At 41.0% G+C, this 20,527-nt stretch overlaps 1 protein-coding gene across 1 annotated transcript; it reads right to left on the bottom strand.

Annotated features, from left to right (window-relative positions):
* Positions 1-2,863: 2,863 nt before the first annotated feature.
* LOC139944448 (uncharacterized) lies at positions 2,864-20,477 on the bottom strand. Its single transcript, XM_071941467.1, has 21 exons — positions 20,016-20,477; positions 18,982-19,209; positions 17,561-17,740; positions 16,889-17,046; positions 16,166-16,217; positions 15,471-15,647; positions 15,063-15,236; positions 14,167-14,364; positions 13,256-13,405; positions 12,739-12,909; positions 11,949-12,149; positions 11,373-11,543; positions 10,605-10,849; positions 9,969-10,158; positions 9,332-9,457; positions 8,380-8,624; positions 7,254-7,554; positions 6,732-6,877; positions 6,340-6,481; positions 5,455-5,572; positions 2,864-4,819 (listed from the first exon to the last, which is right to left on the bottom strand). The coding sequence occupies exons 1-21, from the start codon at positions 20,068-20,070 to the stop codon at positions 3,643-3,645; spliced, it is 4,605 nt and encodes a 1,534-aa protein (XP_071797568.1). The 5' UTR covers positions 20,071-20,477; the 3' UTR covers positions 2,864-3,642.
* Positions 20,478-20,527: the final 50 nt, after the last annotated feature.

Below are 20,527 nucleotides of genomic sequence, written 5' to 3'. Positions count from 1 at the left end.
CGTCATCAATAAAATATATATTACTGCCCCCCCCCCCCCACCCCATCATTTTAAAATGTAATATACTTCAAATGTCACTGTTGGAAATGTTTTCCACAAACACAGTGTGGCTTAGTAAGTGAATAGTGATTAAAAACGTAACTTTGTCCCTGGGAATACAACCAGGGAAACATACGGGACGTATAGCTTTTGGTAAGTCGAATTTTTTTCCCATCAAATGGAGGACCATAAAGCACCCAAGCACAGCTTTGCTTACCATAATTGGTTACCCGCCAAAAAACAAAGTGTAAAACCTGTGACGTATCCTGCATATTGCTCAGCAGAATTTCCGCTCAACAATCTGCTTTTGAAATTAGGGCAAGTTCATAATCTTGGCATATGATGGTATCCATCCAATGCTGAAATACCTGCATTGGCATGCCATCCCATGTGAAGGAGGAAAAGATGCGCCAGATCTACTGTATTTCAACGCATCCTTCTCCCATTATTCGCATTGAGCATTATCTATGTGTGTCATCTCTCGTTGCAATACCACAACAACAAATGTTTACAATGGATTACAAAAAGCCATTCGGCTGATTGACAGGTTACATGTTTTGTTCACCTTCATATGGGGAGGGGGAGGGGAGGCTGGCTTGTGGCATGATAGTACTGGGAATTGAATTAGGTCGTCATCAAAGTTTATCACAGGGGTAAATTGACGAAAGGTTCATGTTTGTTGTGTTGTACTCATTTTGTTAGCCTTCGAGAATTTGAAAGTCTTTGCTAAGGTCGCAACGTCGGGCCGTGAACTACTTTTTTTGTGTGAATTAAAAAGGGGGTGGGTCACTTTTGGATCAGAGATTTGTGATTTTGATTAAACTTGTCATTTTTTGCAAGGATCATTTGGACTCATTGCCGGGGGGGGGGGGGGTGTTCACCCCGTCAGTCCCACTTGATCTCGTTTTGTTTGTGGATCTGTTCTCTAGACTCTATACCACCACAATAAATGAATTGAGGATTACTAAATGACCTTTTATAACAAAACAATTATCAATGGACTGTGTTTGTCAAAACATATAACATTTTAAGCAGACTTTTTAAAGAGTTGTCTCGAAATAGTGACCTCTTGTGGGAACCTCAATCTTCGGGGGGGGGGGCTGTGCGTGGCTGTTGCTGGGAAATAACCGCTATCTCGCAATTTCGACGACCAATTGGGCTCAAATTTTCACAGGTTTGTTATGTGATGCATATGTTGAGATACACTAAGTGAGAAGACTAGTCTTTGACAATTACCAATAGTGTCAACTGACATGTCTTTAAAACCACATTTAAGTTGTGCTCTGGGTTTTTTAAGCCGCTCTCTATGACATTGGGCCCTGAATGTAAATTCAGTTTAACATCTGGTTAAAAAACTATAGACAACTTAACTTGTTTCAATAACCATGGATCAATAAATCTAGTTTATTGCTCCTTGGTTGTACCATTGTGTTGTCAATGGCCGTGTTAGGTCAAAGTACGCCACTGTGACGTAGGATGAGTGTCATTTCTTTTGAACAATCCCACATGGATGGGATTCTCAGTACAGGGGGTATAATTAAGCAGCCCCGATGAAAAGCATCTTCTGTATGCTTCAACTTGTTGATGGTCATTGGGATAGATGAACTGGGCTGGAGTACGCGTCTGATGCCGTCCAAAGTACGGCTATGCGGCTCATCAGTATTGTCCTTTCACACGAGGTGCTATTTGTAAATTAATCTTACAACCATGTTACAATTTAGCAAGGGACCCTTGCTAAATTGCTCTCGTGTGAAAGGGGCTTTTTGGTGCGGATGTTGTTTCCAAATTGAAATTATTTTGAGGTGTGCCTCATTAAAACTGACAGCAAGTAGGTTTTAGGAAAAGAACCTTACTGTTGCTGGGTGGTTTTGTTTCCGAGGTAATTATCAAAACATTCCAAACGGCTGGCAGTCCCAACAATTGAAAAGAAATCTGAAGTTCGGTTATCTGAAAACACATTTGATTTGTTAAAAAAGGCTCAGTGATTTTACCTATTTGTTGATTATTTTTGAATAATTTACATTTAACTGGCTGCTATGGGGTGTTCTAAATAATATTGTGTCGTGCGCCCCCCCCCCCCCCCCCCCCCCATACGTCGAATTGAAAAAAGTACGTCTGGTAGCGCCCTCTTCTGACTCATCTTCATCCAGCCCTCTTGTTTACTGTACGAGGGACACACATGTAATGTGACATCGGGCGGGCATCTCTGTTCTCGACGATTTGCTAGGGAGAAATATTCCTAGTTAAGGCCGAGTCAAACTGCAGCGATAATGAAAACGATGACGATCACGTTGCAACGAGAACACATTCTATTGGTTGAATAAGCGTGTGCGTTTTCTGTGTGGAGCAAGTCAACCAATGGAAGGTGTTCTCTTTGAGTCGTGATCGTACATCGTTTTCGTTGTCGCTGCAGTGTGACTCGGGCATTAGAGTCCGAGTTTATGAGAATATTTCAATCTGTACATTGTACACGTTTTACTAAAACTATAAAACACATTCCCTTTGCATAATATATATTTTTTCTTTTCTAAAGTGGGGTCCTTCGTTTTTGTACCTCAAGTATTGGGATGAAATGGCATCGTGGTTAAACTTCAAATTATCCCTGACATAAATGCAACATATTTGGCTATTAAAATGACCATGGTATAAACTATAGTGTTTCTTAGTCTGATAACGTACGAAATAACGTTTTTTATTTATATATTTGTTGTGTTTGCTCTTATTAAGCACGATACAGATAATTGCTGCACACTTAATTTGATTTGAAATTTGATTTGAAATGATTGACAGAAAGTGACAATAACTGCAACAACACTCTGTGATGTATTTTTTTAATTTGATTTTAATTTTAAACAAGAACAAAAATCAAACTGTGTAGAAAATTAATAACTCACGTGCCCAAAAACTGATTATCGAGATCCATTACAACTAAAAAGTGAAGGGGATCTCCTTTTACACTAATTGAGACAAAACAAAAGTTATAACAAACATACATATAAAACTGTTCATTTGTATACATTGTTCAAATAATATTCCTATGTACCATGTGAGGAGTTTAATGTAAACGAGATACGCGAACATTTGTTTGTTAACTTGAAGGGGGGGCATTCTTTGGTGGTTACTTCAAAAAAATAATGATCATAAAAAAATCACTGGTAAGAAGCATTGCAGATGTTGATAATGATTAACATATTGAGAAACAGTTCCCTTCAAATGAATGTGGTTTTAGAGATAGAGAGAGAGAGATTCAAATTCATTTCAAAATCAGAAACATTATCAAACGTTTCTCAGATTGTGTACTCCAATTAAGGACTATCTTCATGGACATAAACCACTCCAGATGTTCTGCAATATAATTTTAAAAAACGCTACCACCTTTAAATTAATAGAATATTTTTCATAGGTTAGTATACTGTACATAATAGGATCCAAATATTTGAGCGGTTAAAAAAACCAAAGGTAAACTTTGCCTTTAACTTTCGAAATCAAGGTTTTACAAACAGTAATAATTTACATTGTAAATGTTGACTCTGTCATTTACTTTCCTCGTTGTACCATGTTGGAGTTTTCAGTTGTAATAACATAAAGTTTAATTTACGTTTCTCATTCACTACCATCGTCATTAACTGATGCGTTCTTGTTGGCATCTTCTCCTGTACTATTGTCTGATGAGCTGGCTTCGTCCCCATCCTTTGGTGACAAAGAGCCATCGGAGCTCCTCAGGCCTGAGCTCCTTCCACTTGGGTTGTCGTCTTTGACGACGTCATGGACTGGTTCCCAGTCAGCACCGTCGGCCCCTCTGCTTGCATAGACCAAACCCTCTTTGTGTTCGGTGGACGCCCGGGGGCTGGCTCCGTGTATCGACATCATACTCCGTTGCCAATTTTCACGGACAGCATCCATGTCAACTTCTACCGGCTCTTCTTTCTGAAGTCTCTCCCGGGTGTTGGGTGAGTCTAACCCCGGCGGATGATCAGTGTCGAATGACTCCGAGGACTCCCCCTTCGAGACCCTCAAACTGCTTGTGGAAGCCTTGCTCAGTCGTTGTCTCTCCCGGATGGCGTCAATGTTGACATAAATCGGCTCTTCCTTCTGTTCTTCCCGGACATGGTTGTCATCCTCCTCCTCTAGAAGTATCAAGGGTCCCGGAGAGTTCTCGTCTGCCGGTGGTGCGGAGCCCGCCCTCCCGAGGGAGGACCCCGATGTAGAAGACTCTGGCCTACCCGAAACGATCTCGTGAGACAGGCGTCTTAGATTGAGTTCCTTGTCACTCAGAGACTCGCTTGGACGCCGGGTCAGGTTCTGGCCTTCTACCTCGACAATGATGTCATTACTTTGACTTCTGGATGACGGTCTTTTTCCCGCACTGTCATATTGCTTTGGAGCATTTGATGTGCCCGAACCTTCATCACGTTGTGCCATGATGTAAACTTTTGAAACCTTGTTTGATTCTGCGTCTTTCCCGCCATTTTGAATCCCAGTATCGTCTGCTGTATCCATATTCTTTTCCGCATCCTGCGAGACTCCATTTCGACTGAGTTTTGGCGCCAATGTTTGACTGGTTGTAGTTGCCTCCAGCTGTTTCTTGTTCTTCTTCTCCTCTGCCAGTGCTTGGTCGAATTTAATCTTCTCTTCCCGAGCCGAGAAGTTCTTGTGATAGGTGGCGTCGACCGTCATGAGGGTGTGATGGTCGAACACGTTTCCCTCCCTCATACACGCCCACGAGTCCAAGCCAAGGTAGTAAATGATGGACTCGTACATCAAATCAAAGAAGAAAAATCTGTGTGTGAAGCAGATTTTAAAATGTTTAACTTTGTATGCAGGCCGAGGGGATGTTGAGTGGGGTGCAGAGGTGGAATATAGATAAACAAGATACGTAACTCAATGACAAATCAAAACCACCGAACTCAAAAACTTGCTCGGCGGGCTTCGGTGGGCGCGATGCCATTTATTCAAGCGGTGTACAATTTGCCGAGGTGATCGTTTCTACTAGATACTCAAATAATAACAATATCCACCATCAGACAATTTTTGTTTGACTTGTTTCGTATTTTGGTCCATACTAGCCCGCCCTCACGCGGTCAAAAATACTACTAATAATATTGTGTACTCTCGTACCACAACACCATTTCTTTCGTGCACACTTGGACGTGTCTTTTGAGCTGGACTTATGAGCAATGTACGAATTTTGGCTCTTTTCGAAACCACTGCTTCGACTCCAGATTCGGTTCAGGCTAGCTTGGCCCCGCGGTTATTAGTGACAATTGCGCGTGCTTTGCGTACCGTGCTCAGGGCTTCACCACACGAGAGGACGGAGCCTGAAGCCGAATCCAAAAACCGAAGCCGCGGATTCGAAAATAGCCTTTGTCGTTTTTGTAACTTGTTTCTAAAAGTCATTACTAACAACCGTTTTACCTTAGTCTGAGACATTTGAAGCATGACAGGAAAAAGACACTGATGACGAAACTACAGATGAGTCCTGCATATGCCATGACGGCATAACCGAGGGCCGACTGCATATCAAAACTCATACCTAAAAAAAAAACCAGACCAGTTGTGGAAGGTTACTTGTCAAACTTTGGCTATAATTTGTGGAAATCGAGTTTCTTGATGGAGCAAATCCATCAAGTTACACTCCCCCATCAATTTTCTCCAGCCCCCTGAGCACAATTCACATGTGGGAGTCATGCATAAATTTACAAAACTATGTATATTTCTGTGTGTTGAAAATTATGAACAAATACAAGTCACTATAAAAAAAAACTTAAAAATGGTGTAAAAGGTCTATTACTCTCTCATATTGAGGTTCATTTCTAGAATCAGAATAGTGACACCCATTTTATGTTTAAGGTTCCAGTATCTTTAAAAATGCAGAGTAGTACAAAAGTTTAAAATACTATTATGGGCTCCTTTTTTTTAATACTTTAAAAAACGTCGATCTGTTTGTATTATTGTTTGACAATATTTGGCATTTCGTATCTACGAAAACCATCAAAACGTATACCTGGGGTGGATCTCTACGGAGTGTTATGACTGCTCTTATCTCGAGTTAGGACGAGTTACTCGTACTAACTTAGGATATTATAGTCTTAAGTTTGTTATATCTAGGTCGAGTCCCAACCCTTTGTGAAATCGACCCCTGGGTCGGATTTTACAAAGAGATAAGACTAGAGTTTTTCATAGGACCAGTACTCCTGGGCCTAGCTCTAAGCATTGTCTATGACTACTCCTGTAAAGTTATGAAGAGTTTGTGGAGATCAACCCCCTGGGCCACGAGCATTAGCAAGAATGTTTACTTACGGTGTGGTTCGAATACAGAAACCCCAAATGCGTGGGTCAGAATGGCCTTTCCTCGGTACCCGACCACACACGCATACAATCCCTCGTTATCCGTGTCTAAGGCGTGCAGAAGCAACGAGGACATGTAGGGCTGAAACATACTCTGTAAAATAATGTCAGTAAGAATTCAAGGCACTGGACATGTGTTTGGTAACTGACAAAGTTCAGTATTCTCACATTGGTTTAATTTGTATGCAAAATATTTTAGCCTTGGAGAAAGACCCAGCTAGGGTAGACACGTCAGGCCATTACATATTTCTTTGCAAAATGACCAAAATAAACTTAATTTAACTCAATCTAACGACTGTTACATAACTCATTGGAAGAGATCGTGTTATTATCAACTTTCCTACCTCGAAAACTTTGAAGTTGTGGTCGGATTCAATCATTTTATCGCCCATTATCCACGTGATGGTCGGTTTCTCGGTGTAGACGTTGGCGTAGTTGCACTGGAGTGCAACGATTTCGTGACGTGGTTTTCTAACTTCGCGGTAGTGTGCTGTATATAAAAACATAAAACACTTGTTGTGGATAAATTTCGTACGCTGCATGATGCAGACAATTCTAAACAAATTTCTGCTCAGCAGATGACCAGGAAACCAGTCACAGACAGTGCATCTAAACACAGTAGTTTGGCTGGTATCCTTGTTAAAAAAACCCACAAAAACAAACAAACAAACAAACAAACAAACAAACGAACAAACAAACAAACAAACAAGCAAACAAACAAACAAACTAACAAACAAACAAACAAACAAACAAACAAACAAACAAACAAACAAACAAACAAACAAACAAACAAACAAACAAACAAACAAACAAACAAACAAACAAACAAACAAACATCGCCCCTCGGTATTGGGGAAAAGTCTTACCTGCAAGAGTTGTGGACTCCGAGTCGACATACACGTCGTGCCTGCTGAGAGCAGCATCCCGCAGCAAGTAATCATTATCGTTGATCGTCACCTCGTAGAGTGCACCGACGTAACCCGTGTACACGTCCATCGACATGGACACCGCGGTGACGTCCGGTGCCGGAACGCTCCCAACGTCCACTCTGTCCGAAGACACGAAGTTTCTCCCCTCGACGGTTACTTGGATGGCCGGGCCACCGTTGATCCTCATCTCTGCGTTCCCGCCCAGGATAGTCAGTTGAACTATGACCCAATTCGAGAGCTGATCGGAGGAAAGATATTTATTTGGTAAATGACGGATGTGTTCAACCGTGCATGTCAATTTGTAAAATGAGTAATGGTTTAAGAAACTAGAAATTAAGAACACACGTCTTGATTTCAATATTTTCAAATTTGATCTCGTATTATTGTTGTTGAAGTTGGGAAGGAATGCCCACTCATTCCCCACCACCCAGGGGCCAATTTCATAGAGCTGCTTAAGCAAAAATTTTTGCTTAAGCACGAAAACAGCTCGCTTATTTTACACATGTTACTGGTCAAAATGTTATGCCATATACATTGATTGTGACTGGTAATTAGCTGTTGTTCACTTAGCATAACAATTTAGTGGAGTCTTGGCCGGTAATCTGATTTTACTAAGCAAGGACTTTTTTGCTTAAGCAAAATTTTGTGCTTAAGCAGCTCTATGAAATTTGGCCCAGATCCCTATAGTGGGTGAAACCCATGCCTATATAGAACCCTGTTTCAGCCCAAGGAGATATAGGTGGCAGTCTTGCCCCTGTCGTCGATTTGACCAAACTCTTCCTAACTTTAGTATTAGTCGTAGGACTTAGGACAAGTTAATTTCCGTAATAGAAGTTAGGAGACATTGAACCCATTATAAGTTTAGGACGAGTTACTCGTCGTCCTATACTGGAGATAGCATTAATCCTAGCGTATTGTGAATCGGCTGCAGAGGTGACAGATGGGTTGAGTCGACAGCCCTTACATCAAGGTGGACGTCCAGACATGTGATATTATTAGGCGTTAGCTGTTTTATGAAAGTGTATAATTATTAACAATACATCTCAAAACACCCCGAACTTACATCTACTTCGGCACTCTTTGCGGACATGGTCTTGAACCCAAGATTCAAGTACAGTGTAACGTGCCCATCCAGCATAACTAGTGCGACGAACGATTCAGGAACCTTGCCTGGATGGTACAGGATAAGACCGTCTGGAGCCAACGGTTTGAGGATGACTTTGATGGATAGCTTGCCGTCTGTCGACGCGTTGCACGGCAGGGAGGTAAACTCCTGCCCGGTGAAGACGGGTACTTGGGAGTTGATGTCTGGATGAATAATGACAGTATTACATCATATGCATTAATCTCCAGTTATCCTGTCCATGATGTTTATTGACACCACCATCAACAACAACGTCTATATAATACTTATTCTGTGTAAAATGTATTTGAGAGTCACCTCAGGTGTCATCGCAAAATTATGATATTGTAGTATCGGTTCTTTATTAAAGGAAAATTGAGTTCATCAATCAACGCGTTGAAGTGCATTGAAAAGGCATTACGCGTAAATTCACAAAAGGAACAAAAGAAACCTAAACAGTATTTGATTACGTTCTAGTCATCCTTCATTGGTACTTTTGGTATAGCCCTATTTTTTATCTAGTCGGTGAAACAAACAAATGTATTATATTTTAACAAAATGTTGATATCTCTACAAATATTGAGAGGGATTGTGGGCAATACGTTGCCGCTTGCGTACGGTGTACTATCTCTATAGGGAGGTTTAGCTGCACGTTCCGTGTGAACGTGAACGCGAACGTCAGAAAAATGTGTCGTTAAAATCTCCCGTTTTTAGCATACGTGAGGTTACCATTTTTCACGTCAGGTACGTACGTGCGCGCAGACGTCATGCGTATGCATGCAATAAGCCCAAAGTGGTGACGTCACCCAGAAACCACACAATTATTGACGTTAACGTTCACATTTTGCTCGCGTTACGTGCAGCTAAACCTCGCTATATTTTACGGTCTTACCTGCCTGCCCAAAGCCAACGTTAAAAGACACATAGGGCAGACCGATTCCAGTCCACTCTGCGTTAACTTCGTGAAGAGTGTACATGTTGTAGTTCACACGCAGTGCGGAGATCGAGCCCCTGAAACCTTAACATGCAGAGAGAAATGTCGGAGCAGTGAAAAAAGGGAAGAGCACATTGAGCTGGGCGGACACAAACGCTGAAGAGTATACAACCATTTTGAGCTAAGCAACTATACTGGGGACGATTTAACAAAGAGCTTTGATCTCAACTGCAAATAAATTGTAGTTGTTAAGTAAAGTGTAATGTCACATAACAAATCACTATGGTAATACTGACAAGGCTACATTTAAGTCAGGCTCCATTTAGGGCTCGGGTTACATTTAGGTGCCGCACATACGATTGATTTAATTGCTTTGTGAAATCGAGCCCTGTTTATGGACGGAACGTGTGGAGAACAAACGACACTTAATGGCACCACATAAAAAGATGGAAAGACGAGCTGCATCAATACTGGGGATTTAGTCAAGCAGTATCAACAAACATAGACATTTGGAGACATCATGCTGAAGCCTTCATCCCTGCAGTGGATTGACAATGGTTGAAAAGTCCAAAGATAAATAAAAGCCAAGTCTTACCTACATACTCGGGAGCAGGTTTCGGGAAGAGTTGAGGCAACGCACCGCCGATGTACATGGGCAGGTCCCAGTCTAAGTGTTTCGGTAGTGCAATGGTGAAGTTACTGAAGGTCGGGATGCCGTCATTCAATCTTAGATGTGTGTTCCCGCCACTAATGGTGGCTTCGATGCGGTTCCATTCATCAAGGACCTGTGTCAAAAATCATCCAAATATCAAAATGAAATTCTACCTGCTCGTCGTTCATGCATGAAGAAGTATAGTGTTTCTGAGCAATCCTTACTGCATGACTTTTCCACAAAGCAGCACGCACACAAATACAGTAATGGTGCTAACTTACCATCAAGTTTACATTGTAAACCTAATACTACAGCTTGAACTTCTTGTCACACTACGAGGCTCGTGAATTACGCCAGATACCGGCCTCGAGCCCACGTCAATATGTTGACGATCATGTACGGATCGTGGCCACCGAACAGCTGACATCACTTCGGACCAATCAAAACACATATATATGTATGGAAGGCTAACGTCAGTGAACGTTTATCCAATGAAATCATTGTATATAATGACATCGCTGGTTTGTACGTACCTGTCTTTATCTTTGCGGATAAAGACAGGGTTTCAGTCTAACTTACTACTTGTTTTTCGCTGACAACCTCGCTCTCCGCTTCACCGACCTTAGCATACATCTTGACGTGGCCGTCCGCCAACCCCACGGACACGGTCTGATCGGAGCCTTCCTCGTTACGTAACGCCAGCACACCGCTCAGTGTACTCGGCTTGAACTGTATGTACAGTAGGAGGTGTTTGGTGGGTTTGGATGCACGACGGTACATCATGAACGAAGAGCCGTCGAATGTACGGACGATCTCATCAGTGGCTAAAATGAGGGGAAAGTGGAGGGAGAGATTTTAAAGCCTCGCTCAAAAGAGCCAGACTCGCTCTTTAAGTAACTTAGCTTTCCCCCTTGACTCCACTGCTCGTCTTCAGCTCTATTTTTGTTTTGTCTTTAAGACCGATCCTAATGTTGTCATTATTCGTATAGTGAGCTCATTGTAGATTTAATTCAATTCAATATGACGTAGATTCCATACTCTTTTTGGAAAATGATTCAATACGAAGATTTATCAGTAGGCCTAATTTATATAGAAATGTAGGCCTACATTTTGCCCTCTATATGTCCCGCATTGCTGCCCATAGCTCTACTGTCTCCAGTCCACTGCAGTCCGGTTGTCTTTCGTAAAAACATCTTAGATCAATTTTGGTCTATGGCCCTTGTTTTGGTTCCCAAATGAATGAGTTTTGATGGAGACTCTTTGCTCCTACCAGCAAATCTCATTCCTCGTTTCCAGTATCATTATCATTGGTAGTATTAAAAAAAGAGAGAACAAAAAATGGAATACCTGGACATGGTTGTGTGTAGCAGAGCAGCATTTCCGTGCCGTAGCCACCACATACCTCGCCTGTTCCTGCAGGGGCTGGATCGGTACACGTCCGATCTCGCTTCAGCACACCCTCACCACACGTCTTGCTGCAGCTGCCCCAATCTCCCCAACTCGCCCAGTTGCCATTCACTGAAAACAAGAAAGACCAGACCAACAATCTCAACAAAAAACAAAGCTGTTGAAAGTGAGCATGAAATAATTTACTGCAGCAGGCCAGAATTTTCACATATGCCACAGTGGCCGGCAGGTATATTTTTCTCTGTTCTTGGCCTTTGTTTGTTCTGTCCATTAGGCACCTCGCCACAAGCCTCAGCTTCTACTAGTGCCTCCGTAGTTAATTAATGTGTGCTTAAAGTTGTGTTACTTCTAATGTTAGGAAACGTTCATGAAGTATTGAAATAAAATAATGTGAGTTTCAATTGAATTGAACCATCCTGCAGTAAACTGTCTCAGGATCTCAATATTAGTTAGATGGCACTTCCAGAGCTCCGTAGTACAAATTTAAAATCTCAGAAAAAATATTAATGTCCCCACCTGGGCAAGGCAAGAAATTGCACACGTTCATCTGCGTGTTTTCCCCCACACAGTTTGAGCTTGGTGGCTTCAACATTCGATTGCTTTCACCCACCGTGACTCTACCAGGCAGACACACCCGCGCCCGTTCATTGAATCCCCCGCCGCAGGTTGCTGAGCACTGAGACCATGGGCTCCAAGATTCCCAAGTAGGGGTGTTAGCTTTGTGATAATGGGGAGATAACAACACAATACAATAATTAGTGTTTTAATTAAGGAAACCCTTAAACATTGAAAGCTGGTTTCCAATTGTTTTATTTGGTGTCGTTTTGTTTTGCTAAGAAGCAGATTAAAGTTTACGACACCATTTACATTGAAGGAAGGCTAACGTACGATGTATTTATGTAACTTATCTGTTTCGCTCGATTACAAACCGTATCATTGATATACAAGGGAACGTAATGGGGCATTGGTGGTCTGTGGTACTTGTTACACTAATAAAGATTAATATAAACATATTGTTAATATTGTGGAACCATAGAGGATGGTGGAACATGTCCTCTTATTAATGGCCGTTCACAAGAAATTTGATCATTAAAATTATGCTTTCGAGTAAATGGACTGTTGGGCACCCCCCCCCCCCCCCCGAGTATTATGCACAATACGCTCAAACCATGGAGTTAGAAATGTAGGCATATACACAAAAGGCGCGATGTTCCCTCATTTTGCCCATGAGCAGTGTTAATGCTAAACAAATTTATGGAGTGGCTTTGTTTTGACAGTGATTAAGAGGGTCCAATTTATTGGCTACCTGGACACTCTTGGACGATGCAGCTTTTCTTCTCGTCTGACTCGCCCTCACAGCTGCTGCCTCCGAACTCTGGCCTGGGGTTATTGCAAAGTCGAAACCTATGAATCTCCCCGTCCCCACACGTTACAGTACACACTGACCACTGTGACCACTCACTCCATCCACCGTTGGCTATCGGAGTCAAAATAAGACAGATATTTTCATGGTTTTATAACAGCCATTTTTCCATTGACTGTTTCAAGAAATACATCATGATCGTTTGTACAATTTCTGAAAAATAATGTTCATGTCATTATATTTTGCTGTTGTCGATTTTCAAGAATTTAAACCGAACTCTACTTTTTGTCTTTTGTTATAAATTGAGGTTCTCTCCTATTGTTGGTTAAAAACAATTGAAAGCGATGACTCATTATTTTTACGTTGTTTTGTTTTTGTTTGTTTAGTTTGTTTGTTTCTTGTGGTCTTTTGATCTTGGGGTGTGTGTGTGTGTGTGTTTTAAATTATATATTTTTTGTACCCGGACACGGAATGTCATCGTTGCAGACCTCCAGGCCGTACAACTCCCCCGAGCATGCGTGCTTCTGCTCCGGACAAGTTCGATGTCGAATTCGCATCCCTCCGTCGCAGAGGGAGCTACAGTCAGACCACTGGGACCACGCTTCGTGAACTTTAATAAAACAAAAACAACATGTTAATAGCCAAATGCAATTGAAATAATGTCAGTGCAACGTTGATTGTGTTGTTCTCGTTAGAATCGATCTTAATGCAAGTGTGTAACCTGCAATCAGGGGCTGATTTCACAAAGAGATAAGATTGATCACTGCAAATCAATCGTATTGTTGCTTATATAATTTAAATGTGATTGTCACAATAGAAATACTGACAATTTGTCTTACAATGAATTAAGTGTTGCTTTGCGAAATCGAGCCCAGGGCGCAATGTCATAAAGCTTTTATGATTGGCACTTTCATGTGCCAGCCGTATCTTCAACAACGGGTGGTCGCCGAAAAAAAACCGATTTTTTGCTCTTCGTGAAAACGAAATTCCAGGTTCTTTGGTTTTTTTTGTCGTTCGTCAACTTAGCACAATTAAGAAATGATACAATTTTAAGAAATGATACAATTTTTTAGCCTTCGAGAAAGACTCTGCTAGGGTCGAAACGTCAGGCCATTAACTATTTTTTGAATTTTAAGACCCGTAACTTTGTAAATCATAAGATACCGTTCAACTAAACCGAAACCACGAAAAGGTTCAAATTAATAAGGTTTTTTTTAAATTGTTTTTCGTGTATTTTGTCTCTTCGTGAAATTTCTGACAAAATGTGTATACTCATTTTGTTCTGTTATATCAGTAAAACAGAAGTATTACAAATAAACCGTGAAAATCGGTAGGTGGTTTTAATTCAAAGAAACATATTATAAAACATACGTTGCTTTCTTTTTGGCAGTCCCTCGCAGAACGGTGCGGAATGGGTGCATTTCTTCAACATGGCCGACTCTCCGGGGCAGTCATTCCCTTTCCCCTGGGGACGAGGGTTGTTACACGTCCTCTCTCTCACCTGACGTCCCTTGCTGCACATCCCCGTACATACCGTCCATTCACTCCACATACTCCAGCCTCCATGCTCTATACCAAGTAAGTCAAAAAAGTCAGTTTTTAAACAAAGTTTTTTGGGCAAAAAGCTATCGACCCATTCAATTGTGCATTTTTGTTCAATCTCATTAGAGGCAAAAGAGGGGACAAGAGTTCTGAGCGGGAAAAGGGCTCCTGGGCCCTCCCATGCCAAAACAGCCAAACTCGAAAATGACATTTCGAGAAAAGCCAGTACATAGATCAGCTGCTTTGGCATAAAAACGGGATGAAAGTGTAACAGAGGATGATATTAGACATGTTATATTCACATCCATACATACTGAAACATTTGAAACTTTGAAATGGAAAAAAGGCCTCAATTTACCAACATTATCTAGTTGACCAAAATTTTCGAGTTAGGCCGTTCTGCAATTGAAGGACACTGGGCCGTCCTGCCCCTACCCTCTCTACGTCAATGGTGTAGAGTACGTACAGGTACACCACTAGTGTGGATAGGGAAACTTGTTTTTTGTTTTTTTGATATGTTAGGCCTACTTCATATTCATTATTTCATGTACCGGTAGTCACACAACCCTTTTTATAAATGGATAAAACTGAATCGAAGAAACAAGTGTTTACGAGTTTATTCCTGGACACATACCAGATATTATGTAGACATTCTAAATCACACCCAACTTTTTTTCCCCGGATAAAACTGATTCGAAGAACCAAGGTGTTTTACGAGTTCATACCTGGGCAAAGACCAGAGTTGCAGGGTGTCTCTCGAGTCAGTATCGAGGCTTCGTGTCCATTACCAACGTCGCACGCGTCGCCGCCGTGACACCGTCTACTCGACGTTTTCAACCCGTCATTGCAGCTGGTAGAACACGCTGTCCATGTCGACCACGGAGTCAGGAAAATTCCAACTGTGACCAAAATATAAAAAAAAGCATTTTGAGAATCTTTTTGAATTGATGTGCCTATGCAAAATAAAGACATAATTATTCACTCCAGATTTTCGGCGAAATCTCAAAAACTCTACCCACCTTTTGAAATGAAATTTCCAAAGGTTAGTTTTAATGTATACGTCTTCATTTATAGATAGGATTCAAACAATCGAACGTTTCAAATAACCAACAGTAAGTCCTTTTCCGACTCACCTGCCAGCGCACACGTATCATCAACGCATGCACCCTCCTCGTACTCGGGTCCCCTGCAGTGGTGCCCGCCGTGGCGTGGCTGTGGGTTGTTACACCGTCGTGATCGGTACGCCTTTCCGCTACCGCACTGGGACGAGCAACTGCTCCACGGATTCCACTCAGACCAACCGCCCTCCACTATTATTAGTAGGGTGTCGGAGGAAAATTGGTGTTAAAAATCAAGTTTGATTTGTTTCTGTTTTTTTCCGGCAAACTTTATTCCTTTTAATTTTTGAGTATTAGGTTTGCAGTAGCACGATGTTATGGTAATCTCTAATTGAATTGGAATGGTTCCGAACTGAAACCTACGGTTCTTTTCTTAAATTAGTGTTTTTGTTTTGTAGACCTAATGCTTAGAAATTTTTATGAGGCAATGGAAATACGTTTTACTTTCAGTTGAACATGGTGGTTGAGGAAATAGCGTGATCGTAGCACAGACGATCGGTTGTTTTTTGTTCTGCTTCAAAATGGCCGACTACCGCAAACACGCAAACACTTCCTTTAACAAAAAAACACTGTAGACCACAAGGAATTCATTGCATGGAAGTGATACTCTCTACTCCACGAGACAACTAAACATGTTTTCCAATTATTTTAACAGATTTACTCTAGAGCCAAGAGTTTTCCTTCAAGGGATGCATGACGAAGTTACTCACCCGCACACCCTTCCAAATGCTTGTAGCAGTTCAAGTTGGTCCAGTAAGTATCCTGAAATTGCAACATTTTTAATTTAACCCGACATTCACAAAAGTCACACTAATTCTGCCTTATGGAAACATTGGAACTCTTCTGTAACAATGGTAACATGAAGTTGTATCTCTAACGATGACAATAAGGCCATTATGTAACAGAAAAACAAATTATGTATGTTGTTCTAGTAAAGTTGTTTTTCTGTGGTCCTTTCTCTATGCTTTAATTAGGTTGCACTGGTAAGCCATAAAGTAATGATCTAGCAAGGAATACTCTTTTATTTATGCATTTGAACCTAGCTATTGTAAGTGGTGTTTTCTCCTGAATACCAGCAGAGTACATTGTTCGAAACGTCGTTACCACACTGGCTATTTTCACAGCCAACACTCCTCCATGGGAGATGTGATATAATTGTTCCCACAATTAGTCACTATTTTCATAGTTAATTTTTATCTTTAGCTAGTTGTGCTGCCTCGTCTAGGCCCCAGTTGTTAACTGAAAGAACATTGTGTGTGACTAACTTATCGGGGACATAAAACAAGTGAACAGTTATTGAACTGCAAGGTTCTGTCTATGGGTCTTAGCTAATGTGCCGCTTCTCGTGTCTCGTGGGACCCAGTTGTTAACCGAAAGAACATTGTTTGTGACTAACTTATCAGGGACATAAAACAAGTGAACAGTTGATGTACCGCAAGGTTCCGTGGTGTGACCATTTCCAGTACTTGTTGATAGCTGCACCGTCCAGTCATACAGGTGTTTCGTAATTCAGCATCGTTAGTGTTGAATGGCTCCATAAGCTTTAATGCTTTCTTCTGTACCGAATCCTCGATAGATTCACCCTCTGTTTCTACACACAATAAAGACACACAATGACATTTTATATAGGCATTCAGAATAGTCAATTATTATAAAACATTTAAATTTGTGTTTACCGAAATTGTTTCGACCTACCCATCTCACCCCAAGTTTCGATTTTGAAACATTGGATGGCTTCATAATCTATACGGAAAATAATGTCACTAATGAGCCAGATAGTTAAGATCAAAGGTATTCAACATCTGTAGTTTTTGATGGCTTTTTCTTGCTGAAACAACTTTTACTTTGGAGTGTAATCAGTAAGGTATTGAAAAGCTTGGCCAGCTGGGTATTTGTTCTTTTTTTTTTTTCGTTCTTTGTCCTGTAACCTATTTTGGTGAGCATAATTTTTTTGTGATTAGCATATTTGTGTGTACTCAATAATAGAAGTAGCAGCTCTATAAATTGTGCGTGCTTAGCATCTTTGCTTAGCAAGTGGGCCCTGCATTAAATACTAGAAACTCAATTATAGTTCTATAATGATTCTTGGGTGCCAGTTCCCTCACCATTCTGTGGGCATGCCGGAATCACTGTGCAGCTCGTGACGCTAGTAGTCTGCCCGTGGCACTCATGGCCGCCATTTTGGGGTTCGGGCCAATTGCAGATGCGCTGTCTCATCTTGGTTCCGTCCCCACAGGTCACGTGACAGTCTCCCCACTCACCCCATGCACTCCAACCCCCGTCCACTGTAAACCGTAATTGACATTGTAATGTTGAGTTAAAGGCAGTTTCACAGTTGGTGTATCTCAACATATGCATAAAATAACAAACCTGTGAACATTTGAGCTCAATCGGTCATCGAAGTTGCGAGATAATAATGAAAGAAAAAAAACCTTGTCACACGAAGTTGTGTGCGTTTAGATGGTTGATTTCGAGACCTCAAGTTCTAAATCTGAGGTCTCGAAATCAAATTCGTGGAAAATTACTCCTTTCTCAAAAACTATGGCACTTCAGAGGGAGCCGTTTCTCACAATGTTTTTTTTACCATCAATCTCTCCCCATTCTCGTCACCAAGAAAGGTTTTATGGCAATAATTTTTTTGAGTAACTACCAATAGTGTCCACTGCCTTTAAACATCATAATTAAACATTTATTTCATTAGTGTCGATCCTTACATTATCACAATTCAAAGCAAAGTTTGTCAATCAGATCAAATAGTAAGTAAATAAACACGGTATTTTTTACATCGAAATTAAGATAAGAACACAGTTTAGAAAAGGTACACAACAAACTAAATGTTCTTAGTAGCATTTCCCCCTGCTTTACATGCCGTATGGGACAATTTATACTCAGGACTTCTTATATGTAAAGAGGAACGCAATTAATTGCATTTCTCAATGACACAACACCACAACCAAACCGTGGACGATCTATAAAAAAACTCAAACTTTACACTATATCATTATTTTCGTAATAAAAAAAACACTCGTGCAATATATTTGCGTGGCCATTAAAAAGCTTTCAGTAGCTTGGTTTTTCCTTGTCTGTAACCCATTTTATGTAACCGTATTAATGATGATGCATTGCTATTCGTGAATAATTTCAACCAATAATGTTTTGATAACTTTATGGACTGTATAGAACTGGACTTTATTTCAAGCAGAAAATACTGCGTGACAGTTTTCTTTGTTAAGTAAACATTGAGCGGGGCACCAGCCACAACACTGTAAACCTATAAGCAATACTATTTTTTGTAGCAAGTTTCGGTGCTTACAGGCTTTCTGAAATTGGGCCCAGGTTTGTTTTCCTTGAAAGCTAGGCTTGATAGCTTTCTTACCGTGGAATTATGTGCTTATACAACCCATGTGCTTTACATGGCGTCGTAATTGTATAATTCTGCCGCAAGTAAGCAGAGCTATGAAATCGGACCCTATAGTTCTTTGGGATGTTGTAAGACGAAATTATTTTAAACCAATTTCTCAGTCACCTGGACACAAGTAGACATTCTCTATAAACGTGCAGGAGTATGTGTGCCAGAATCGGTTCAGCACAGCAGTGTCCAAGGATTGTTCCTCCCACCCGAACCCCAGCAGTTCGGCGTGGGTGCAGTACCTCTCCTGCAGGCACATCGCGCCGAAACGCATCCGTTCTGTCGGCCTCAGGAGCTGCAGGGCGTCTGACATCTCCGGGGAAAGGTGTTTATTAGCATCCAAACCTGTTTTTTCAGAATCGAGATTTGTAGGATTTGAAACTTTGCCTGGTGGTTAATATATAGTGAGGTTTGCGGTTTACAACACCATAATAACGTTAATCTCTTATCATTTTTGAGTTAAGGTGGTTCTGAAAAGACATTTTGATCAGTATGCGCAGACCGTCTTCTGGAGGATCGAGATTGTTTGAGAATTAATGAAGAGGATGAGTGAATCATTTTTCTCATCGGGATTTCTTCCTTCTCACGTTTGGATATAAATCTCAGTTTCCAAGACTCGTCCTAATTATCCTTATACAGTGTCAGTGTTGTTAAATTCTACAGTTAGCAGGCTAGGTATCATGTTTGCACGTCAATAACCAGAAAACATGGTAGCTATAGACTTGGTCTAAATGTGACGTGAAAACGTGTCTTGAGAGTCACTTGACAGGCCCTCGATTTAGCCATAGGCATCCACGGGCCACAGCGAGGACACCCTTCAGGCCATATCCCGGGTTGGACTCCTCCGTTACATGCATCAGTACAGCTAGTGCAACGGAAACTGGCGTCTCAGGGTTGGTGTGCCCTGGAATAAAACATGTGGTGCCCTTTGTAAAGTTTCAATACGATAGGCCCCCTACATATTTATTTTCCTCAATAGATATTGTCATATGCCCCCATAATCAAGGAAACCTTTGTAAGTGCAACGCATGTTCACCTGGTATGCTTGATTGAATTGTTGAACCAAGAAGGCATGTATCAAGTTGTCTACAAAAAGTTTTTTTTTATGTTACAACTTTCGTTTATTTTTTTATTTTTTAATCTGGACTTACCCGACGTAAAGAGAAAGACACCAATGATGAGGTAGGCAAAATGTTGCAACCGCATCTTCCATCAGTCCATTCAAATAAATACAGGTTTAGCGACCATTAGTATGCTATTAACGAAAGATAGTTGTAAAAGCCCAAGAAAATACTGCAACATCATTAGTTTCCGAACAATCTCATGACAAAATGCAGCGTGTTAAAACTTCGTCGTTTTGCCCATCGTTGAAGTTAAATCCTTTGTTGAATGAAGAACTGCTATTCACCTGGCGTTACGTTGATTGAAACAAAAAAGCTCGGACACCCTTTGCAAAAAATATAACTTGTGAAGACATTGAAAAAGAAAGACAACCAGAATGAGATTTTAAAATGAATTGGTGAAGCGGAGTTTTAAAAACTGGTCAACAAAAGTCCTACAAACATGGCGATTTGTACGTTTAAAGTCCAATCCGCATTTAAAACCACGCATGATACATTTTCTGTTTGTTCTGTTTGAATTAAATTTTCAATGCGCGCAAGCG

Source organism: Asterias amurensis, chromosome 11 (genome assembly GCF_032118995.1).
Source record: "Asterias amurensis chromosome 11, ASM3211899v1".
Taxonomy (NCBI): Eukaryota; Metazoa; Echinodermata; class Asteroidea; order Forcipulatida; family Asteriidae; genus Asterias; species Asterias amurensis.
The sequence above is the reverse complement of the archived record's forward strand: the minus strand, read 5'-3'. Positions and strand labels throughout refer to the sequence as shown.